We start from the raw sequence: 25,000 nt of genomic DNA on the forward strand, positions 1-25,000 counted from the left end.
GCCATTCTCTGGTCTAAAGTAGTGCACTATATAGGGAATAGGGTGCCATTCTCTGGTCTAAAGTAGTGCACTATATAGGGAATAGGGTGCCATTCTCTGGTCTAAAGTAGTGCACTATATAGAGTATAGGGTGCCATTCTCTGGTCTAAAGTAGTGCACTATATAGAGTATAGGGTGCCATTCTCTGGTCTAAAGTAGTGCACTATATAGGGAATAGGGTGCCATTCTCTGGTCTAAAGTAGTGCACTATATAGGGAATAGGGTGCCATTCTCTGGTCTAAAGTAGTGCACTATATAGAGTATAGGGTGCCATTCTCTGGTCTAAAGTAGTGCACTATATAGAGTATAGGGTGCCATTCTCTGGTCAAAGTAGTGCACTATATAGAGTATAGGGTGCCATTCTCTGGTCTAAAGTAGTGCACTATATAGGGAATAGGGTGCCATTCTCTGGTCTAAAGTAGTGCACTATATAGAGTATAGGGTGCCATTCTCTGGTCTAAAGTAGTGCACTATATAGAGTATAGGGTGTCATTCTCTGGTCTAAAGTAGTGCACTATATAGAGTATAGGGTGTCATTCTCTGGTCTAAAGTAGTGCACTATATAGAGTATAGGGTGCCATTCTCTGGTCTAAAGTAGTGCACTATATAGAGTATAGGGTGTCATTCTCTGGTCTAAAGTAGTGCACTATATAGAGTATAGGGTGTCATTCTCTGGTCTAAAGTAGTGCACTATATAGGGAATAGGGTGCCATTCTCTGGTCTAAAGTAGTGCACTATATAGAGTATAGGGTGCCATTCTCTGGTCTAAAGTAGTGCACTATATAGGGAATAGGGTGCCATTCTCTGGTCTAAAGTAGTGCACTATATAGGGAATAGGGTGCCATTCTCTGGTCTAAAGTAGTGCACTATATAGGGAATAGGGTGCCATTCTCTGGTCTAAAGTAGTGCACTATATAGGGAATAGGGTGCCATTCTCTGGTCTAAAGTAGTGCACTATATAGGGAATAGGGTGCCATTCTCTGGTCTAAAGTAGTGCACTATATAGAGTATAGGGTGCCATTCTCTGGTCTAAAGTAGTGCACTATATAGAGTATAGGGTGCCATTCTCTGGTCTAAAGTAGTGCACTATATAGGGAATAGGGTGCCATTCTCTGGTCTAAAGTAGTGCACTATATAGGGAATAGGGTGCCATTCTCTGGTCTAAAGTAGTGCACTATATAGAGTATAGGGTGCCATTCTCTGGTCTAAAGTAGTGCACTATATAGGGAATAGGGTGCCATTCTCTGGTCTAAAGTAGTGCACTATATAGGGAATAGGGTGCCATTCTCTGGTCTAAAGTAGTGCACTATCTAGGGAATAGGGTGCCATTCTCTGGTCTAAAGTAGTGCACTATATAGGGAATAGGGTGCCATACTCTGGTCTAAAGTAGTGCACTATATAGAGTATAGGGTGCCATTCTCTGGTCTAAAGTAGTGCACTATATAGAGTATAGGGTGCCATTCTCTGGTCTAAAGTAGTGCACTATATAGAGTATAGGGTGCCATTCTCTGGTCTAAAGTAGTGCACTATATAGGGAATAGGGTGCCATTCTCTGGTCTAAAGTAGTGCACTATATAGGGAATAGGGTGCCATTCTCTGGTCTAAAGTAGTGCACTATATAGAGTATAGGGTGCCATTCTCTGGTCTAAAGTAGTGCACTATATAGGGAATAGGGTGCCATTCTCTGGTCTAAAGTAGTGCACTATATAGGGAATAGGGTGCCATTCTCTGGTCTAAAGTAGTGCACTATCTAGGGAATAGGGTGCCATTCTCTGGTCTAAAGTAGTGCACTATATAGGGAATAGGGTGCCATACTCTGGTCTAAAGTAGTGCACTATATAGGGAATAGGGTGCCATTCTCTGGTCTAAAGTAGTGCACTACATAGGGAATAGGGTGCCATACTCTGGTCTAAAGTAGTGCACTATATAGGGAATAGGGTGCCATTCTCTGGTCTAAAGTAGTGCACTATATAGGGAATAGGGTGCCATTCTCTGGTCTAATGTAGTGCACTATATAGGGAATAGGGTGCCATTCTCTGGTCTAAAGTAGTGCACTATATAGGGAATAGGGTGCCATTCTCTGGTCTAAAGTAGTGCACTATATAGGGAATAGGGTGCCATTCTCTGGTCTAAAGTAGTGCACTATATAGGGAATAGGGTGCCATTCTCTGGTCTAAAGTAGTGCACTATATAGGGAATAGGGTGCCATTCTCTGGTCTAAAGTAGTGCACTATATAGGGAATAGGGTGCCATTCTCTGGTCTAAAGTAGTGCACTACATAGGGAATAGGGTGCCATTTCAGACGAATCCACTGAGATTACACAGACATGTTATTTTGCAGCCAGTCCCTCCCACCCAAAACACCCAAAGAACAACGTTGAAGAAAGGTTCTGAGAAGGATTCTAGAAGGATTCCAGAATGTTACTGTAACATCTGATTGTCAACAAGAGGGCGGGGCTACCTCAGCACGTTCAGCAGGACGCAACGTCTTTTTAAACGTTCAGACAAAAATATAAAAGCAACACGCAACAATTTCAAAGACTTTGAAGGGTTACACTTCATATAAGGAAATGAGTCAGCAGGTAGCTTAGTGGGTAAGAGCGTTGTGCCAGTAACCGAAAGGTCGCTGGTTCTAATCCCCGAGCCGACTAGGTGAAAAATCTGTCGATGTGCCCTTAAGCAAGGCACTTAACCCTAATTGCTCCTGTAAGTCGCTCTGGATAAGAGCGTCTGCTAAATGACGTAAATGTAAAAATGTAAAATGAGTCAATTTAAATAAATTCATTAGGCCCTAATCTATGAATTTGCCATGACTGGGCAGGGGCGCAGCCATGGGTGGACCTGGGAGGGCAAGGGCCCACCCAATTGGGAGCCAGGCCCACCCACTGGGGAGCCAGGCCCAGCCAATCAGAATGAGTTTTTCCCCACAAAAGGCCTTTATTACAGACAGAAATACTCCTCAGTTTCATCAGGTGTCCGGGTGGCTGGTCTCAGATGATCCCGCAGGCGAATAAGCTGATTGTGAGGCCCGCTGGTAATGATCATGCTGTTTAATCAGCTTCTTGATATGCCATACCTGTCAGGTGGATGGATTATCTTGGCAAAGGAGAGATGCTCACTAACAGGGATGTAAACAAATTTGTGCTACAACATTTGAGAGAAATAAACATTTTGTGCGTATGGAACATTTATGGAATATTTTTTACTTCAGCTCATGAAACATGGGACCAGCACTTTACATGTTGCGTTTATATTTTAGTTCAGTGTAGAACAAACATGCCTCTGACATGTAGAATAAAGAAACACTATTCATTTATTTCTGCAACGTTCCAAAACGTTCTCGTACTGAACATGTCCCTGGTTTTAAAATGGCAGTTATCGGCATTCCCATGGCAACACAACCACAACCAACTCTGATTGGCCAGTCAAAGACACAACCAACTCTGATTGGCCCGTTAAGCCAGACAGAGGTACTGTAGTAAAAAAACGAACAGGAAATAAAACAATGCAATACTGTGAGGTCATCGTCCAGATATAGACACAGAAAGACTGACAGACAGGAGGCTAAAGGAATATTACAGGAAATACTTATTGGAGAATTTACACAGGCAGACGGAAGGAGAGAATACTGTAGTTATACTTTAAAATACTGCAGTGTTGTTGTAGTAATACTATGTAGTTGTGTGATCATATCCACGGTTACTGTAGTAGAGACTGCATCATTCCAGATACAGTAGAGATGACGCAGAGCAGTTCACTGACTACATCTCCCAGAGGTCTTTGAGGCTTTTTCAAAATAAAAGTCCCTGTAATAGCTGCACTAGTTGTTGTTGTGTTTAATCCAGTAGTTTTGAAGGAGAGTGAACCGAGCGTCATGTAAGCTACGACAGTACTGTGGGTCTCTGTGTGAAGGTCCCGTTTCATGTTGCTTTAGAAATCTGGTTTCTAGATCCACAAGGTTCCGTTTCAAACTGTTGCTTTAGAGATCTGGTTTATAGATCCACAAGGTCCCGTTTCAACATGTTGCTTTAGAAATCTGGTTTCTAGATCCACAAGGTTCCGTTTCAAACTGTTGCTTTAGAGATCTGGTTTATAGATCCACAAGGTCCCGTTGATTCCATATTGGTCAGTTTGTGATCAGAACTCTTATTGTGAAACACTTCTTCCAGATCCATACCTGGGCTCCAGGTAACAGCTCCATGAACACACAGAATACCCCACCAGGTAACAGCAACCAACCCAACCAACCAGTCAATATCTCAGGAAGGTGCAGCCATTCCTCTTACTCCAAACTGTAGATCCAGCCCCGTAAGCCATACAGGACAGGGGACCATATACCATCTCCAGGTGAGTCTATTCTCCATGTAGGTAAGAGATGAGCCACTACATGTAATCCCATCCCAGGTGGGTTTATCCAGGTAGGTCCTTCCCAGATGGGTCCATCCCAGGTAGGTCCACACACGTAGCCATAGTCCAAGTAGATCTTAGCCTACGGGTATGTCTCTGTCCTCTGTCCCAGGTTAGATTTGTCCCAGGACCAGGCTAACCCGGACACACCCTTGTACAGTCATGGTTCTGGCACCGGTGTGGCCCCAGTTATGCCCTGGTTCTGTCCGTGGTCTCAGGACTTGTTGTCCCCAGTAGGGGTTGGTTGTTCCAGTGACAGTCCTTCATCCGACAGCCCCGTTTCCACGGCGATCACCAGGGACGCCACGGACGCTCTGCTGGTCATGGGCTGGAGCTCACCTAAAGAGAGAGAGAGGGGGAGACAGAGGAGGGAAGGAGGGAGAGAAAGATGGATGGATGACAGAGGAACAGAGAGAGAGAGATGAGGATGCAATTCATCCAAGCTGTCACCAGGTGGCACTGTAAGTGCTGTGTGTGTAATATTGTCATCAGAATTGCCACACACCCACCTAGGGCTGTGGCGGTCAATACATTTTGTCAGCCGGTTATTCACATGCAAAAGGCAGCCGATCTCACGGTAACTGACCGTTAATCCGTTAATGAAGATAAACTCCTTTATACTCCACGCATACACGCTGCTGATGCGCGCCTTCGGAACATCTACATTTAAAAACCTTAAAATAAAAATAAAAAGTCTAATAAATCATTTTAATATACAGCACAATAAACCCATTATTTATTTTATTTATTTCTTTAATCTAAAGAAACATTATGATATGAAGAAAATGTATTTCAGAAGAACAGAATATGAGTTGGCCTACTGTATGTTATCTGGCTATGCTCCATGCCATAGGCTGTAGGCTTGTTCATTTAGCAGATAAGATATGCTTTTAAGTCCCATGCCATTATTTTATAATATAATATGCCATTTAGCAGACGCTTTTATCCAAAGTGAGTTATGCGTGCATACATTTTTACGAATGGGTGGTCCCGGGGATCGAACCCACTACCCTGGCGTTACAAGCGCCATGCTCTACCAATTGAGCTACAGAGGACCACAATCATTTATTTTATAACTGAATAAAATCGAAAGGATATTTTTCCCATTCCAGAGCGAGTGCTCATATGAAGCGGCTATGTTGAGGGTAAAAGTGATCATTTGAAACAGGTCCTATAAACTAGATTTAGAGTTATTTGGCAACTTTAGTTGTGAATGATACAAACCTTAGAATGTGTTAGAAATCAAAACATATACATTTACATTTTAGTCATTTAGCAGACGCTCTTATCCAGAGCGACTTACAGTTAGTGAGTGCATACATTCTTATTTTTTATACTGGAATCGAACCCACAACCCTGGCGTTGCAAACACCATGCTCTACCAACTGAGCTACATCCCTGCCGGCCATTCCCTCCCCTACCCTGGACGACGCTGGGCCAATTGTGCGCCGCCCCATGGGTCTCCCGGTCGCGGCCGGCTACGACAGAGCCTGGATTCGAACCAGGATCTCTAGTGGCACAGCTAGCACTGCGATGCAGTGCCTTAGACCACTGCGCCACTCGGGAGGACACATATGAGCTGTATGGTGTGACTATAGGCTGTATGATGTAGGCTATAGGCTCCTGTCTCAGCCTCCAGTATTTATGCTGCAGTAGTTTATGTGTCGGGGGGCTGGGGTTAGTTGGTTATACCTGGAGTACTTCTCCTGTCTTATCCAGTGTCCTGTGTGAATTTAAGTATGCTCTCTCTAATTCTCTCGTTCTCTCTTTCTCTCTGAGAACCTGAGCCCTAGGACCATACGTCAGGACTACCGGGCATGATGACACCTTGCTGTCCCCAGTCCGCCTGGCCTTGCTGCTATTCCAGTTTCAACTGTTCTGCCTGCGGCTACGAAACCCCTACCTGTCCCAGACCTGCTGTTTTCAACTCTTAATGATCGGCTATGAAAAGCCAACTGAGAGACCTGAGCCCTAGGACCATACGTCGGGACTACCGGCCGTGGTGACTCCTTGCTGTCCCCAGTCCGCCTGGCCTTGCTGCTATTCCAGTTTAAACTGTTCTGCCTGCGGTTATGGAACCCCTACCTGTCCCAGACCTGCTGTTTTCAAACTCTTAATGATCGGCTATGAAAAGCCAACTGAGATTTATTCCTGATTATTATTTGACCATGCTTGTCACTTATGAACATTTTTGAACATCTTGGCATGGTTCTGTTATAATCTCCACCCGGCACAGCCAGAAGAGGACTGGCCACCCCTCATAGCCTGGTTCCTCTCTAGGTTTCTTCCTAGGTTTTCGCCTTTCTAGGGAGTTTTTCCTAGCCACCGTGCTTCTACACCTGCATTACTAGCTGTTTGGGGTTTTAGGCTGGGTTTCTGTACAGCACTTCGAGATATTAGCTGATGTAAGAAGGGCTATATAAAATAAAATTGATTGATATGATGTGACTATAGGCTGTATGATGTGACTATAGGCTGTATGGTGTGACTATAGGCTGTATGGTGTGACTATAGGCTGTATGATGTGACTATAGGCTGTATGAGGTGACTATAGGCTGTATGGTGTGACTATAGGCTGTATGGTGTGACTATAGGCTGTATGATGTGACTATAGGCTGTATGATGTGACTATAGGCTGTATGGTGTGACTATAGGCTGTATGATGTGACTATAGGCTGTATGGTGTGACTATAGGCTGTATGGTGTGACTATAGGCTGTATGGTGTGACTATAGGCTGTATGGTGTGACTATAGGCTGTATGGTGTGACTATAGGCTGTATGATGTGACTATAGGCTGTATGATGTGACTATAGGCTGTATGATGTGACTATAGGCTGTATGGTGTGACTATAGGCTGTATGGTGTGACTATAGGCTGTATGGTGTGACTATAGGCTGTATGGTGTGACTATAGGCTGTATGATGTGACTATAGGCTGTATGGTGTGACTATAGGCTGTATGATGTGACTATAGGCTGTATGGTGTGACTATAGGCTGTATGATGTGACTATAGGCTGTATGATGTGACTATAGGCTGTATGGTGTGACTATAGGCTGTATGGTATGACTATAGGCTATATGATGTGACTATAGGCTGTATGATGTGACTATAGGCTGTATGGTATGACTATAGGCTGTATGGTGTGACTATAGGCTGTATGATGTGACTATAGGCTGTATGATGTGACTATTATAGGCTGTATGGTGTGACTATAGGCTGTATGGTGTGACTATAGGCTGTATGATGTGACTATAGGCTGTATGATGTGACTATAGGCTGTATGATGTGACTATAGGCTGTATGGTGTGACTATAGGCTGTATGGTGTGACTATAGGCTGTATGGTGTGACTATAGGCTGTATGGTGTGACTATAGGCTGTATGGTGTGACTATAGGCTGTATGGTGTGACTATAGGCTGTATGGTGTGACTATAGGCTGTATGGTGTGACTATAGGCTGTATGGTGTGACTATAGGCTGTATGATGTGGGCGGCAGGTAGCTTAGTGGTTAAGAGCGTTGTGCCAGTAACCGAAAGGTCGCTGGTTCTAATCCCCGAGCCGACTAGGTGAAAAATCTGTCGATGTGCCCTTGAGCAAGGCACTTAACCCTAATTGCTCCTGTAAGTCGCTCTGGATAAGAGCGTCTGCTAAATGACCAATTATTATTATTTATTATTTATGTGACTATAGGCTGTATGATGTGACTATAGGCTGTATGGTGTGACTATAGGCTGTATGGTGTGACTATAGGCTGTATGGTGTGACTATAGGCTGTATGATGTGACTATAGGCTGTATGGTGTGACTATAGGCTGTATGGTGTGACTATAGGCTGTATGGTGTGACTATAGGCTGTATGGTGTGACTATAGGCTGTATGATGTGAATATAGGCTGTATGGTGTGACTATAGGCTGTATGATGTGACTATAGGCTGTATGGTGTGACTATAGGCTGTATGGTGTGACTATAGGCTGTATGATGTGACTATAGGCTGTATGATGTGAATATAGATAAAAGGGAGGGATTCCAAGATGGCGAAGTAGTGCAGTCCTGTTTCTGTCGTGTGTCTGTAAATAGCCTGTAAATACCCTGTTTTTTTGTATTTTTCGTACATATTTCCCTATCAGACTTTTCATCCTTCTACAAAATATACTTTCCTGCAACCCGCCTCACTCAATGTGGAACGGATTCTATTAATGACTTACCTTTTATCTAGAATCTAGAATCTCCAGTTGAAACTAGCTAGCCAGCTAACTAGCTACTTGCTATTAGCCACAGCTAGCGGTGTTTCACCCAGATCATTGGATTTTTTCCGCAGGATTAATTTTAATCACTGGACATTGATCACCGGATATTCGGCCAGTCTGCACAGCGCGTTATCGACCCAGAACATATCAGTTTTTCCGCCTGAATCACTGGACCTTTAACTCCGGATTCATCGCTACCAGCTGGCTACAACAACAACAAAACGGACGCTGTGGTCTGGCTAATCATCCCGAGCTAGGCCCATCTCCCGGCTATCTACCTCTCTATCAACCGGACGGGACCACCTAGTGTTGACACGGAGCCCCGCCGATCCTACACGACTGGTCTGCCGACGAAATCGTCTGATGTGGTTACGACGTTAACCACGAAGATTCCATCCATCTGCTAGCCCTGGCCCGTTAGCACACGTTATCCGTGGCCTCTTACTCACTAAACTGAACTAGCTACTGAACTAGCTACTTGCTATTAGCCACAGCTAGCGGTGTTGCACCCAGAATATTGGATTTTTTTTTTCCGCGGGATTAATTTTTAATCACTGGACATTGATCACCGGATATTCGGCCAGTCTGCACAGCGCGTTATCGACCCAGAACATATCAGTTTTTCCGCCTGAATCACTGGACCTTTAACTCCGGATTCATCGCTACCAGCTAGCTACAACAAAACGGACGTAGCACACGCTAGCCGTGGCCTCTTACTCGCTAGCGCTTCACCACCGGACCTTATGATAACTCAGCTATACAGCTGATATCTGCTGGACTGTTCCTTTTTACGGTACTACATCCTGTTTATGTTTAGCCTCAGCCCAAACATGGTTAGTTTATTGTTGTTTCGGTTATTTCTAATTGTACTATATCACTGTAGACCCCCCAGCCTAGCTAAACCTGCCTTAGTTAGCTCCTTTGTCCCTCCGCCCATACACTCAGAGACCGACTCAATTGATGCCTCTAGAGATACTATCTCTTTCATTGTTACCCAACGCTTAGGTTTACCTCCACTTTACTCATATCCTTCCATATCCTTGTCTGTACATAATGCCCTGAATCTTTTCTATAACACCCGGAAATCTGCCCCCTTTATTCTATGTACCCAACGCACTAGAAGACCAGTTCTTAAAGCCTTTAGCCGTATCCTTATTCTAGTCCTCCTCTGTTCCTCTGGTGATGTAGAGGCTAACCCAGGGCCTGTAGCCCCCAGTATCACTCCTACTCCCCAGGAGCTATCATTTGATGACTTCTGTAATCGCAAAAGTCTTGGTTTCTTGCACATAAATATCAGAAGTCTACTTCCTAAGTTTGAGTTATTCACTGCGTTAGCACACTCTGCCAACCCTGATGTTCTAGCAGTGTCTGAATCCTGGCTCAGGAAGGCCACCAAAAATTCTGAAATTTCCATCCCCAACTATAACATTTTCCGTCTAGATAGAACTGCCAAAGGGGGTGGAGTTGCAATCTACTGTAGAGATAGCCTGCAGAGCTCTATCATACTATCCAGGTCTGTGCCCAAACAGTTTGAGCTTCTACTTCTAAAAATCCACCTTTCCAGAAATAAGTCTCTCACTGTTGCCGCTTGCTACAGACCCCCCTCAGCCCCCAGCTGTGCCCTGGACACCATATGTGAATTGATTGCCCCCCATTTATCCTCTGAGTTTGTACTGCTTGGTGACCTAAATTGGGATATGCTTAATACCCCAGCCATCCTACAATCCAAGCTAGATGCCCTCAACCTCACGCAAATTATCAACGAACCTACCAGGTACAACCCTAAATCCTTAAACATGGGTACCCTCATAGATATCATCCTGACTAACATACCCTCTAAATACACCTCAGCTGTCTTCAACCAGGATCTCAGCGATCACTGCCTTATTGCCTGCGTCCGTAACGGGTCTGCGGTCAAACGACCACCCCTCATCACTGTCAAACGCTCCCTAAAACACTTTAGCGAGGAGGCCTTCCTAATTGACCTGGCCCAGGTATCCTGGATGGATATAGATCTCATTCCGTCAGTAGAGGATGCCTGGTTGTTCCTTAAAAGAAATTTCCTCTCAATCTTAAATAAACATGCCCCATTCAAAAAATACAGAACTAAGAACCGATATAGCCCCTGGTTCTCCTCAGACTTGACTGCCCTTGACCAGCACAAAAACATCCTGTGGCGTACAGCATTAGCATCAAATAGCCCCCGCGATATGCAACTTTTCAGGGAAGTTAGGAACCAATATACACAAGCAGTCAGGAAAGCAAAGGCTAACTTTTTCAAACAGAAATTTGCATCCTGTAGCACTAACTCCAAAAAGTTTTGGGACACTGTAAAGTCCATGGAGAATAAGAGCACTTCCTCCCAGCTGCCCACTGCACTGAGGCTAGGAAACACTATCACCACCGATAAATCTACAATAATCGAGAATTTCAACAAGCATTTTGCTACAGCTGGCCATGCTTTCCATCTGGCTACCACTAACCCGGCCACCAACTCTGCACCCTCTGCTGCAACTTGCCCATGCCCCCCCCGCTTCTCCTTCACACAAATTCAGACAGCTGATGTTTTGAAAGCGCTGCAAAATCTGGACCCCTACAAATCAGCTGGGCTACACAATCTGGACCCTTTCTTTCTAAAACTAGCCGCCGAAATTGTCGCAACCCCTATTACTAGTCTGTTCAACCTCTCTTTCATAACGTCTGAGATCCCCAGAGATTGGAAAGCTGCCGCGGTCATCCCCCTCTTCAAAGGGGGTGACACTCTAGATCCAAACTGCTACAGACCTATATCCATCCTGCCCTGCCTTTCGAAAGTATTCGAAAGCCAAGTTAACAAACAGATCATCGACCATTTCGAATACCACCGTACCTTCTCCGCTATGCAATCCGGTTTCCGAGCTGGTCACGGGTGCACTTCAGCCACGCTCAAGGTCCTAAACGATATTATAACCACGATTGATAATAGACAGTACTGTGCAGCCGTCTTCATCGACCTGGCCAAGGCTTTCGACTCTGTCAACCACCGCATTCTTATTGGCAGACTAAATAGCCTTGGTTTCTCAAATGACTGCCTCGCCTGGTTCACCAACTACTTCTCAGATAGAGTTCAGTGTGTCAAATCGGAGGGCCTGTTGTCTGGACCTATGGCAGTCTCTATGGGGGTGCCACAGGGTTCAATTCTTGGGCCGACACTTTTCTCCGTGTATATCAATGATGTCGCTCTTGCTGCTGGTGACTCTCAGATCCACCTCTACGCAGACGACACCATTTTGTATACATCTGGCCCTTCATTGGACACTGTGTTAACAAACCTCCAAACGAGCTTCAATGCCATACAACAATCCTTCAGTAGCCTTCAACTGCTCTTAAACACTAGTAAAACTAAATGCATGCTTTTCAATCGAACGCTGCTAGCACCCGCCCACCCGACTAGAATCACCACTCTCGACGGGTCTGACCTAGAGTATGTGGACAACTACAAATATCTAGGTGTCTGGTTAGACTGTAAACTCAACTTCCAGACTCACATAAAGAATCTCCAATCCAAAGTTAAATCTAGAATCGGCTTCCTATTTCGCAACAAAGCCTCCTTCACTCATGCTGCCAAACATGCCCTCGTAAAACTGACTATCCTACCGATCCTTGACTTCGGCGATGTCATTTACAAAATAGCCTCCAACACTCTACTCAGCAAATTGGATGTAGTCTATCACAGTGCCATCCGTTTTGTCTCCAAAGCCCCATACACTACCCACCACTGTGACCTGTACGCTCTTGTTGGCTGGTCCTCACTACATGTTCGTCGTCAAACCCACTGGCTCCAGGCCATCTATAAATCACTGCTAGGCAAATCCCCGCCTTATCTTAGCTCATTGGTCACCATAGCAGCACCCACCCGTAGTCTGCGCTCCAGCAGGTATATCTCACTGGTCATTCCCAAAGCCAACACCTCCTTTGGCCGCCATTCCTTCCAGTTCTCTGCTGCCAATGACTGGAACGAATTGCAAAAATCTCTGAAGCTGGAGACTCTTATCTCCCTCAATAACTTTAAGCATCAGTTGTCAGAGCACCTTACCGATCACTGCACCTGTACACAGCCCATCTGAAATTAGCCCACCCAACTACCTCATCCCTATATTGTTATTTATTTTGCTCTTTTGCACCCCAGTATCTCTATTTGCACATCATCTCTTGCACATCTAGCATTCCAGTGTTAATACTATTGTAATTATTCTGCACTATAGCCTATTTATTGCCTTACCTCCATAACTTGCTACATTTGCACACACTGTATATATATTTTCTGTTGTATTTCTGACTTTATGTTTTTTTTACCCCATATGTAACTCTGTGTTGTTTTTATTGCACTACTTTGCTTTATCTTGGCCAGGTCGCAGTTGTAAATGAGAACCTGTTCTCAACTGGCTTACCTGGTTAAATAAAGGTGAAAAAAAAAAAAAAAAAATAGGCTGTATGATGTGACTATAGGCTGTATGGTGTGACTATAGGCTGTATGGTGTGACTATAGGCTGTATGATGTGACTATAGGCTGTATGATGTGAATATAGGCTGTATGATGTGACTATAGGCTGTATGGTGTGACTATAGGCTGTATGATGTGACTATAGGCTGTATGATGTGACTATAGGCTGTATGCTGTGACTATAGGCTGTATGGTGTGACTATAGGCTGTATGATGTGACTATAGGCTGTATGATGTGAATATAGGCTGTATGATGTGACTATAGGCTGTATGGTGTGACTATAGGCTGTATGGTGTGACTATAGGCTGTATGGTGTGACTATAGGCTGTATGATGTGACTATAGGCTGTATGATGTGACTATAGGCTGTATGGTGTGACTATAGGCTGTATGATGTGACTATAGGCTGTATGGTGTGACTATAGGCTGTATGATGTGACTATAGGCTGTATGGTGTGACTATAGGCTGTATGATGTGACTATAGGCTGTATGATGTGACTATAGGCTGTATGGTGTGACTATAGGCTGTATGATGTGACTATAGGCTGTATGATGTGACTATAGGCTGTATGATGTGACTATAGGCTGTATGATGTGAATATAGGCTGTATGAGGTGACTATAGGCTGTATGGTGTGACTATAGGCTGTATGATGTGACTATAGGCTGTATGATGTGACTATAGGCTGTATGATGTGAATATAGGCTGTATGATGTGACTATAGGCTGTATGGTGTGACTATAGGCTGTATGGTGTGACTATAGGCTGTATGGTGTGACTATAGGCTGTATGATGTGACTATAGGCTGTATGATGTGACTATAGGCTGTATGGTGTGACTATAGGCTGTATGATGTGACTATAGGCTGTATGGTGTGACTATAGGCTGTATGATGTGACTATAGGCTGTATGGTGTGACTATAGGCTGTATGATGTGACTATAGGCTGTATGATGTGACTATAGGCTGTATGGTGTGACTATAGGCTGTATGATGTGACTATAGGCTGTATGATGTGACTATAGGCTGTATGATGTGAATATAGGCTGTATGAGGTGACTATAGGCTGTATGGTGTGACTATAGGCTGTATGATGTGACTATAGGCTGTATGATGTGACTATAGGCTGTATGGTGTGACTATAGGCTGTATGATGTGACTATAGGCTGTATGGTGTGACTATAGGCTGTATGATGTGACTATAGGCTGTATGATGTGACTATAGGCTGTATGATGTGAATATAGGCTGTATGGTGTGACTATAGGCTGTATGAGGTGACTATAGGCTGTATGATGTGACTATAGGCTGTATGATGTGACTATAGGCTGTATGGTGTGACTATAGGCTGTATGATGTGACTATAGGCTGTATGGTGTGACTATAGGCTGTATGGTGTGACTATAGGCTGTATGGTGTGACTATAGGCTGTATGATGTGACTATAGGCTGCATGATGTGACTATAGGCTGTATGGTGTGACTATAGGCTGTATGGTGTGACTATAGGCTGCATGATGTGACTATAGGCTGTATGATGTGACTATAGGCTGTATGGTGTGACTATAGGCTGTATGGTGTGACTATAGGCTGTATGGTGTGACTATAGGCTGTATGGTGTGACTATAGGCTGTATGGTGTGACTATAGGCTGTATGGTGTGACTATAGGCTGTATGGTGTGACTATAGGCTGTATGGTGTGACTATAGGCTGTATGGTGTGACTATAGGCTGTATGATGTGACTATATGCTGTATGATGTGACTGTATGATGTGGCTATATGGTGTGACTATAGGCTGTATGGTGTGACTATAAGCTGTATGGTGTGACTATAGGCTGTATGGTGTGACTATAGGCTGTATGGTGTGACTATAGGCTGTATGATGTGACTATAGGCTGTATGATGTGACTGTATGATGTGACTATAGGCTGTATGATGTGACTATAGGCTGTATGATGTGACTATAGGCTGTCTGATGTGACTATAGGCTGTATGAGGTGACTATAGGCTGTATGATGTGACTATAGGCTGTATGGTGTGACTATAGGCTGTATGGTGTGACTATAGGCTGTATGGTGTGACTATAGGCTGTATGGTGTGACTATAGCCTGTATGGTGTGACTATAGGCTGTATGATGTGACTATAGGCTGTATGGTGTGGCTATAGGCTGTATGGTGTGACTATAGGCTGTATGGTGTGACTATAGGCTGTATGATGTGGCTATATGATGTGACTATAGGCTGTATGGTGTGACTATAGGCTGTATGATGTGACTATAGGCTGTATGGTGTGACTATAGGCTGTATGGTGTGACTATAGGCTGTATGGTGTGACTATAGGCTGTATGGTGTGACTATAGGCTGTATGATGTGACTATAGGCTGTATGGTGTGACTATAGGCTGTATGATGTGACTATAGGCTGTATGAGGTGACTATAGGCTGTATGGTGTGACTATAGGCTGTATGGTGTGACTGTATGATGTGGCTGTATGATGTGACTATAGGCTGTATGGTGTGACTATAGGCTGCATGATATGACTATAGGCTGTATGATGTGGCTGTATGATGTGACTATTGGCTGTATGGTGTGACTATAGGCTGTATGGTGTGACTATAGGCTGTATGGTGTGACTATAGGCTGTATGGTGTGACTATAGGCTGTATGGTGTGACTATAGGCTGTATGGTGTGACTATAGGCTGTATGGAGTGACTATAGGCTGTATGGTGTGACTATTGGCTGTATGGTGTGACTATAGGCTGTATGGTGTGACTATAGGCTGTATGGTGTGACTATAGGCTATATGATGTGACTATAGGCTGTATGATGTGACTATAGGCTGTATGATGTGACTATAGGCTGTATGGTGTGACTATAGGCTGTATGGTGTGACTATAGGCTGTATGGTGTGACTATAGGCTGTATGGTGTGACTATAGGCTGCATGGTGTGACTATAGGCTGCATGATGTGACTATAGGCTGTATGGTGTGACTATAGGCTGTATGGTGTGACTATAGGCTGTATGGTGTGACTATAGGCTGTATGGTGTGACTATAGGCTGTATGGTGTGACTATAGGCTGTATGGTGTGACTATATGCTGCATGATGTGACTATAGGCTGTATGGTGTGACTATAGGCTGTATGGTGTGACTATAGGCTGCATGATGTGACTATAGGCTGCATGATGTGACTATAGGCTGTATGGTGTGACTATAGGCTGTATGTGTAAGTGATCATATTTTCACCCATCCGACTATCCTCAATTTAACTTAGTCTTTACTACTGTATACTGAACAAAACTATAAAACGCAACATATAAAGTGTTGGTCCCATGTTTCATGAGCTGAAATACAAAATCCCAGACATTTTCCATATGCACTAAAAGCTTATTTCTCTCTAATTTTGGCCACAAATTGGTTTACATCCCTGTTAGTGAGCATTTCTTCTTTGCCAAGATAATCCATCCACCTGACAGGTGTGGCATATCAAGAAGCTGATTTAACAGCATGATCATTACAAAGGTACACCTTGTGCTGGGGACAATAAAAGGCCACTCTAAAATGTGCAGTTTTATCTCAAAACACAATGCCACAGATGCCTCAAGTTTTGAGGGAGTGTGCAATTGGCATGCTGACTGCAGGAATGTCCACCAGAGCTGTTGCCAGAGAATTGAATGTTCATTTCTCTACCATAAGCCGCCTCCAACGTCGTTATAAGGCTAGACCAATTATGTACCAAAGACATCTTAAATCAGTTTTGGTTTGTTTTTCTGTCATGTGTAATATGTGGTAAGGCTATGTATAATGTATAATATAATAACTACAAATATAATATTTTATAATATTTTATAATATTGTATTGTATAACGGCACAATTATAATGTTATGCTTGGGCTCATAAGCCTATGAATATGCATAAACTAATATGCATATGGGTGTTTTGAATTAATCATCACCTTAGAAAGCGCTGTCCATTTCATTGTGTTGAGAACTCTTGGTAAATAGTGTGGTGTATGCATTCACTAACTGTAAGTCACTCTGGATAAGTAGCGTCTGCTAAATGACTAAAATGTAAATGTGTACAGCTTATCATGAGGTACTCTACCTCAGGCGAGCAATACCTCGAGACTACCTTAATATTAGAAGTCGCGCACCAGCTGTTATTGACAAATAGACACACACCCCCGCCCCTCGTCTTCCCAGACGTAGCTGCTCTGTCCTGCCGATGCTCTGAAAACCCAGCCAGCTCTATCTTATCCATGTCGTCGTTCAGCCACGACTCAGTGAAACATAATATAATATATTAAATGTCCCGTTGGTAGGATAGTCTTAATCGTAGGTCGTCCATTTTGTTTTCCAATGATTGCACGTTGGCCAATAGAATGGATGGTAGTGGTGTCACACCCTGGCTCTGGGACTCTATATGTTGAGCCAGGGTGTGTTCATTCTATGTGTTGTATTTCTTTGTTGGGAGTTCTAGTTAGTTTATTTCTATGTTGGCCTGAGTGACTCCCAATCAGAGGCAACGAGTGTCAGCTGTGGCTGGTTGTCTCTGATTGGGAGCCATATTTAAACTGTCTGTTTTTCCCTTTGTGTTTGTGGGTTCTGGTTCCGTGTTGGTCTATGTTACCTAGGACGTTACGAGTCGTTTGTTGTTTTTGTTTACTGTCCGTGTTTATCGCTAATGATAAATAAACATGTTCGTTCATCACGCTGCGCCTTGGTCCTCCTCTCTTAACGACGATCGTGACAGAAGATCCCACCATAAAAGGACCAAGCAGCGTGTCCAGGAGCAGGCAGACTGGACATGGGAGGAAGCGCCAGGAAAGGAGATGGAGAGGCTGGCGATGGCCCAGGTGGGCAAATCGTGGTCCTGGGAGGACATGCTCGGGGGCAAAGGGCCATGGGCTAGGATTAAGGCCCTGGCGAGAGAGGAGCAGCGGCGTCAGCAGTGTCATCGTCGGACGGACGAGAGGCAACCCCAAAAAATTTTTAGGGGGGGGCACACGGCATGGCCGGCTGGGCAGCAGGAGGCTGCCACAGGGCGATTTGGAGAGGAGGCCACCGGGTTAGGGGGGCCAGAAGGCAGGTTGGCGGAGCCTGGATGGAGAGCGGAACCAACTTCCCGTACTCAGGCATGGCAGCATGGGACGGGGCAGGTTCCGCGGTATGCGGAGCGGCGTACTGTGCCACGAGTGGTCCGGCATAGTCCTGTACGTCCTGTGCGAGCACCCCGCACGTGTCGTGCGATGGGGGGTATGCAGCCAGGACGGAGTGTGCCGGCTCAACGCTCGTGGTCTCCAATGCCTCTCTGCGGTCCCGGATATCCTGCTCCAGTGTCACGTGCTGTTATGCCAGTACGGGTACACAGCCCTGTGCGTCCTGTGCGGATGCCTCACACAGAGTGTGTGAGGGTAGGCATTTAGCCAGGACGGGTTGTGGCCGCTCTTCACTCCAGGTCTCCTATCCGTCTCCACAGCCCGGTCCGGCCTGTCCCTGCTCCTCGCACCAAGCCTACGGTGTGCGTCGCCAGCCCGGTCCGGCCTGTCCCTGCTCCTCGCACCAAGCCTACGGTGTGCGTCGCACCAAGCCTACGGTGTGCGTCGCCAGCCCGGTCCGGCCTGTCCCTGCTCCTCGCACCAAGCCTACGGTGTGCGTCGCCAGCCCGGTCCGGCCTGTCCCTGCTCCACGCACCAAGCCTACGGTGTGCGTCGCCAGCCCGGTCCGGCCTGTCCCTGCTCCACGCACCAAGCCTACGGTGTGCGTCGCCAGCCCGGTCCGGCCTGTCCCTGCTCCACGCACCAAGCCTACGGTGTGCGTCGCCAGCCCGGTCCGGCCTGTCCCTGCTCCACGCACCAAGCCTACGGTGTGCGTCGCCAGCCCGGTCCGGCCTGTCCCTGCTCCACGCACCAAGCCTACGGTGTGCGTCGCCAGCCCAGTCCGGCCTGTCCCTGGTCCACACACCAAGCCTACGGTGTGCGTCGCCAGCCCGGTCCGGCCTGTCCCTGCTCCACGCACCAATCCTACGGTGTGCGTCGCCAGCCCAGTTCGGCCTGTCCCTGCTCCACGCACCAAGCCTACGGTGTGCGTCGCCAGCCCGGTCCGGCCTGTCCCTGCTCCACGCACCAAGCCAGGGGTGCGCATCGTCAGCCCGGTCCGGCCCGTTCCTACTCCACGCACCAAGCCAGGGGTGCGAGCCGTCAGCCCGGTCCGGCCCGTTCCGGCTCCACGCACCAAGCCAGGGGTGCGCATCGTCAGTCCAGCACAACCCGTGCCTGGGTCACCGGTGCCTAATCAGGTACCGGTCAACTGCTCCACAACGGAGCTGAAGCTGACCGCTCCTGCTACGTCCAGTTCAGCCCCAGCCAGCGGGGCCAGACCGGACCAGGGGCGCTATGGGGGGTTTATTGGAGGGTGGTGGGCAAGCCGGCCTGTCCCTGCTCCTCGCACCAAGCCTACGGTGTGCGTCGCCAGCCCAGTCCGGCCTGTCCCTGCTCCACGCACCAAGCCTACGGTGTGCGTCGCCAGCCCAGTCCGGCCTGTCCCTGCTCCTCGCACCAAGCCTACGGTGTGCGTCGCCAGCCCGGTCCGGCCTGTCCCTGCTCCACGCACCAAGCCTACGGTGTGCGTCGCCAGCCCAGTCCGGCCTGTCCCTGCTCCACGCACCAAGCCTACGGTGTGCGTCGCCAGCCCAGTCCGGCCTGTCCCTGCTCCACGCACCAAGCCTACGGTGTGCGTCGCCAGCCCGGTCCGGCCTGTCCCTGCTCCACGCACCAAGCCAGGGGTGCGCATCGTCAGCCCGGTCCGGCCCGTTCCTACTCCACGCACCAAGCCAGGGGTGCGAGCCGTCAGCCCGGTCCGGCCCGTTCCGGCTCCACGCACCAAGCCAGGGGTGCGCGTCGTCAGTCCAGCACAACCCGTGCCTGGGTCACCGATGCCTAATCAGGTACCGGTCAACTGCTCCACAACGGAGCTGAAGCTGACCGCTCCTGCTACGTCCAGTTTAGCCCCAGCCAGCGGGGCCAGACCGGACCAGGGGCGCTATGGGGGGTTTATTGGAGGGTGGTGGGCAAGCCCGGAGCCAGAACCGCCGCCGAGGAGGAATGCCCACCCAGCCCTCCCCTGTTTTGTTCTAGTTGAGGCGCGGTCGCAGTCCGCGCCTTTAGGGGGGGGGTACTGTCACACCCTGGCTCTGGGACTCTATATGTTGAGCCAGGGTGTGCTCATTCTATGTGTTGTATTTCTTTGTTGGGAGTTCTAGTTAGTTTATTTCTATGTTGGCCTGAGTGACTCCCAATCAGAGGCAACGAGTGTCAGCTGTGGCTGGTTGTCTCTGATTGGGAGCCATATTTAAACTGTCTGTTTTCCCCTTTGTGTTTGTGGGTTCTGGTTCTATGTTGGTCTATGTTACCTAGGACGTTACGAGTCGTTTGTTGTTTTTGTTTACTGTCCGTGTTTATCGCTAATGATAAATAAACATGTTCGTTCATCACGCTGCGCCTTGGTCCTCCTCTCTTAACGACGATCGTGACAAGTGGAGGTTTACTCACTGGCCTATGAATTCTCAAAAGGCAGCCCGAACTCCGCCCCCTTTTTTTGGGGCCCGTTCCGGAGAAAGCAGTATATCCTTCGCAACGGACTCGTTTCGGTCATAAGAGACGGTAGCAGCAACATTATGTACAAAATAAGTTCCAAAATAAGTTACAAACAACGCAAAAAAAAAACCCAACAAAATAGCACAGTTGGTTAGGAGCCCGTAAAACGGCAGCCATCCCCTCCGGTGCCATTCTGTCAGTACTCTCACCTGTCTGTCAGTACTCTCACCTGTCTGTCAGTACTCTCACCTGTCTGTCAGTACTCTCACCTGTCTGTCAGTAGTCTCACCTGTCTGTCAGTACTCTCACCTGTCTGTCAGTACTCTCACCTGTCTGTCAGTAGTCTCACCTGTCTGTCAGTACTCTCACCTGTCTGTCAGTACTCTCACCTGTCTGTCAGTACTCTCACCTGTCTGTCAGTACTCTCACCTGTCTGTCAGTACTCTCACCTGTCTGTCAGTACTCTCACCTGTGTGTCAGTAGTCTCACCTGTGTGTCAGTAGTCTCACCTGTGTGTCAGTAGTCTCACCTGTCTGTCAGTACTCTCACCTGTCTGTCAGTAGTCTCACCTGTCTGTCAGTACTCTCACCTGTCTGTCAGTACTCTCACCTGTCTGTCAGTAGTCTCACCTGTCTGTCAGTAGTCTCACCTGTCTGTCAGTACTCTCACCTGTCTGTCAGTACTCTCACCTGTCTGTCAGTACTCTCACCTGTCTGTCAGTAGTCTCACCTGTCTGTCAGTAGTCTCACCTGTCTGTCAGTAGTCTCACCTGTCTGTCAGTACTCTCACCTGTCTGTCAGTAGTCTCACCTGTCTGTCAGTAGTCTCACCTGTCTGTCAGTACTCTCACCTGTCTGTCAGTACTCTCACCTGTCTGTCAGTAGTCTCACCTGTCTGTCAGTAGTCTCACCTGTCTGTCAGTAGTCTCACCTGTCTGTCAGTAGTCTCACCTGTCTGTCAGTACTCTCACCTGTCTGTCAGTACTCTCACCTGTCTGTCAGTAGTCTCACCTGTCTGTCAGTACTCTCACCTGTCTGTCAGTACTCTCACCTGTCTGTCAGTAGTCTCACCTGTCGGTCAGTACTCTCACCTGTCGGTCAGTACTCTCACCTGTCGGTCAGTACTCTCACCTGTCTGTCAGTACTCTCACCTGTGTGTCAGTACTCTCACCTGTGTGTCAGTACTCTCACCTGTGTGTCAGTAGTCTCACCTGTGTGTGTGTGAGTAGTAGCAGTAATGGGAGGGTCTGGTTCGTGGTAGTCTTGGGGTAGCCCCACCCTCCGCACCCCCGGGTCTAAAACCACCGACCCCCCCTCACTGAGGGTCCCGTCACTGGACCCTCCTGACACCACAGCCTCTAGGCCCAGACCCCCGACCCCCCCACCACCACCACCACCACCCACACCCATCATCTCATAGTCCAATGGCACGTCGTCCAGACATTCTGCATTTAACTGTATAGAGACAGAGAGAAAGAGAGAGGGGCAGAAAGGGGGAGAGGAAGAGGGTGAGAGAGAGAGCAGAGGAAGGGAAGGAGAGAGCAAATAACTATTAGAGAGAAACAGTTTATGTGGATTCAGCTCAAATATATTCAATCGTGTTGGTGTGAGGGAATCAAGATTGGATGGATTTGGATCAATTCAATTCTGATGGTGACCAAAAGGAAAAAAAATCAGTTTTCTGACTGGTATGAGTAAGTGACTCATTGATACCTCTGTAAATGACTCCTGAACAACTCCTGAATGATTCTGAAATGACTCACAGCGATGCCCAGTGCTTTGAGGATGTTCATCTTGCACATTGGACAGGTCCTGTGGTCCAGCAGCCAGGGGTCCACACAGTTCTTATGGAACAGATGTCTGACAGGAGAAAGAAACAAAACAACCATGGATTTATAAAGTGTCTGATATACGTTTAAGAGTGCTGAGGTGGGTTTAGCAGCAGGGTAGGATAAAGGATTTACAAAAGGGGTTCAAACATGTTGATAACTGGCGTTCATGTCGAGGTTGATAACTGGCGTTCATGTCGAGGTTGATAACTGGCGTTCATGTCGAGGTTGATAACTGGCGTTCATGTCGAGGTTGATAACTGGCGTTCATGTTGAGGTTGATAACTGGCGTTCATGTCGAGGTTGATAACTGGCGTTCATGTCGATAACTGCCGTTCATGTCGAGGTTGATAACTGCCGTTCATGTTGATAACTGGCGTTCATGTCGAGGTTGATAACTGGCGTTCACGTCGAGGTTGATAACTGGCGTTCACGTTGAGGTTGATAACTGGCGTTCATGTCGAGGTTGATAACTGCCGTTCATGTCGAGGTTGATAACTGGCGTTCATGTTGAGGTTGATAACTGGCGTTCATGTTGAGGTTGATAACTGGCGTTCATGTTGAGGTCGATAACTGGCGTTCACGTCGAGGTTGATAACTGGCGTTCACGTCGAGGTTGATAACTGGCGTTCATGTTGAGGTTGATAACTGGCGTTCATGTTGAGGTTGATAACTGGCGTTCATGTCGAGGTTGATAACTGGCGTTCATGTTGAGGTTGATAACTGGCGTTCATGTTGAGGTTGATAACTGCCGTTCATGTCGAGGTTGATAACTGCCGTTCATGTTGAGGTTGATAACTGGCGTTGAGGTTGATAACTGGCGTTCATGTTGAGGTTGATAACTGGCGTTCATGTCGAGGTTGATAACTGGCGTTCACGTCGAGGTTGATAACTGGCGTTCATGTTGAGGTTGATAACTGGCGTTCATGTCGAGGTTGATAACTGCCGTTCATGTCAAGGTTGATAACTCGCGTTCATGTTGAGGTTGATAACTGGCGTTGAGGTTGATAACTGGCGTTCATGTCGAGGTTGATAACTGCCGTTCATGTTGAGGTTGATAACTGCCGTTCATGTTGAGGTTGATAACTGGCATTCATGTCGAGGTTGATAACTGGCGTTCATGTCGAGGTTGATAACTGGCGTTCATGTCGAGGTTGATAACTGCCGTTCATGTCGAGGTTGATAACTGGAGTTCATGTTGAGGTTGATAACTGCCGTTCATGTTGAGGTTGATAACTGGCGTTCATGTCGAGGTTGATAACTGGCGTTCATGTTGAGGTTGATAACTGGCGTTGAGGTTGATAACTGGCGTTCATGTCGAGGTTGATAACTGGCGTTCATGTTGAGGTTGATAACTGCCGTTCATGTCGAGGTTGATAACTGCCGTTCATGTTGAGGTTGATAACTGGCGTTGTGGTTGATAACTGGCGTTCATGTTGAGGTTGATAACTGGCGTTCATGTCGAGGTTGATAACTGCCGTTCATGTTGAGGTTGATAACTGCCGTTCACGTCGAGGTTGATAACTGCCGTTCATGTCGAGGTTGATAACTGGTGTTCATGTTGAGGTTGATAACTGGCGTTCATGTTGAGGTTGATAACTGGCGTTCATGTTGAGGTTGATAACTGGCGTTCATGTTGAGGTTGATAACTGGCGTTCATGTTGAGGTTGATAACTGCCGTTCATGTCGAGGTTGATAACTGGCGTTGTGGTTGATAACTGGCGTTCATGTTGAGGTTGATAACTGGCGTTCATGTCGAGGTTGATAACTGCCGTTCATGTTGAGGTTGATAACTGCCGTTCACGTCGAGGTTGATAACTGCCGTTCATGTCGAGGTTGATAACTGGTGTTCATGTTGAGGTTGATAACTGGCGTTCATGTTGAGGTTGATAACTGGCGTTCATGTTGAGGTTGATAACTGGCGTTCATGTTGAGGTTGATAACTGCCGTTCATGTCGAGGTTGATAACTGGTGTTCATGTCGAGGTTGATAACTGGCATTCATGTTGAGGTTGATAACTGCCGTTCATGTCGAGGTTGATAACTGGCGTTGAGGTTGATAACTGCCGTTCATGTCGAGGTTGATAACTGGCGTTCACGTCGAGGTTGATAACTGCCGTTCATGTCGAGGTTGATAACTGGTGTTCATGTTGAGGTTGATAACTGGCGTTCATGTTGAGGTTGATAACTGCTGTTCATGTCGAGGTTGATAACTGGCTTTCATGTTGAGGTTGATAACTGGTGTTGAGGTTGATAACTGGTGTTAATGTCGAGGTTGATAACTGGCGTTCATGTCGAGGTTGATAACTGGCGTTCATGTCGAGGTTGATAACTGGCATTCATGTTGAGGTTGATAACTGGCGTTCATGTTGAGGTTGATACAGCTGTTCATGTCGAGGTTG

At 46.8% G+C, this 25,000-nt stretch overlaps 1 protein-coding gene across 1 annotated transcript in view; it reads right to left on the bottom strand.

The window, feature by feature from the left end:
- Positions 1 to 3,222: 3,222 nt before the first annotated feature.
- LOC311118782 (RING finger protein 150-like) overlaps positions 3,223 to 25,000 on the bottom strand; it is a 41,094-nt gene continuing 19,316 nt past the window's right edge. The window contains exons 4-6 of the mRNA XM_084193563.1: positions 22,534 to 22,630; positions 21,982 to 22,225; positions 3,223 to 4,785 (exon numbers count right to left, since the gene is read on the bottom strand). Of these exons, the coding sequence (XP_084049689.1) occupies positions 4,661 to 4,785; positions 21,982 to 22,225; positions 22,534 to 22,630 (466 nt within the window). The 3' untranslated portion in view covers positions 3,223 to 4,660. The remainder of the gene's footprint in view (positions 4,786 to 21,981; positions 22,226 to 22,533; positions 22,631 to 25,000) is intronic.

The sequence above is a fragment of the Coregonus lavaretus genome (genome assembly GCF_964263955.1).
Source record: "Coregonus lavaretus genome assembly, contig: HAP1_SCAFFOLD_1834, whole genome shotgun sequence".
NCBI lineage: Eukaryota > Metazoa > Chordata > Actinopteri > Salmoniformes > Salmonidae > Coregonus > Coregonus lavaretus.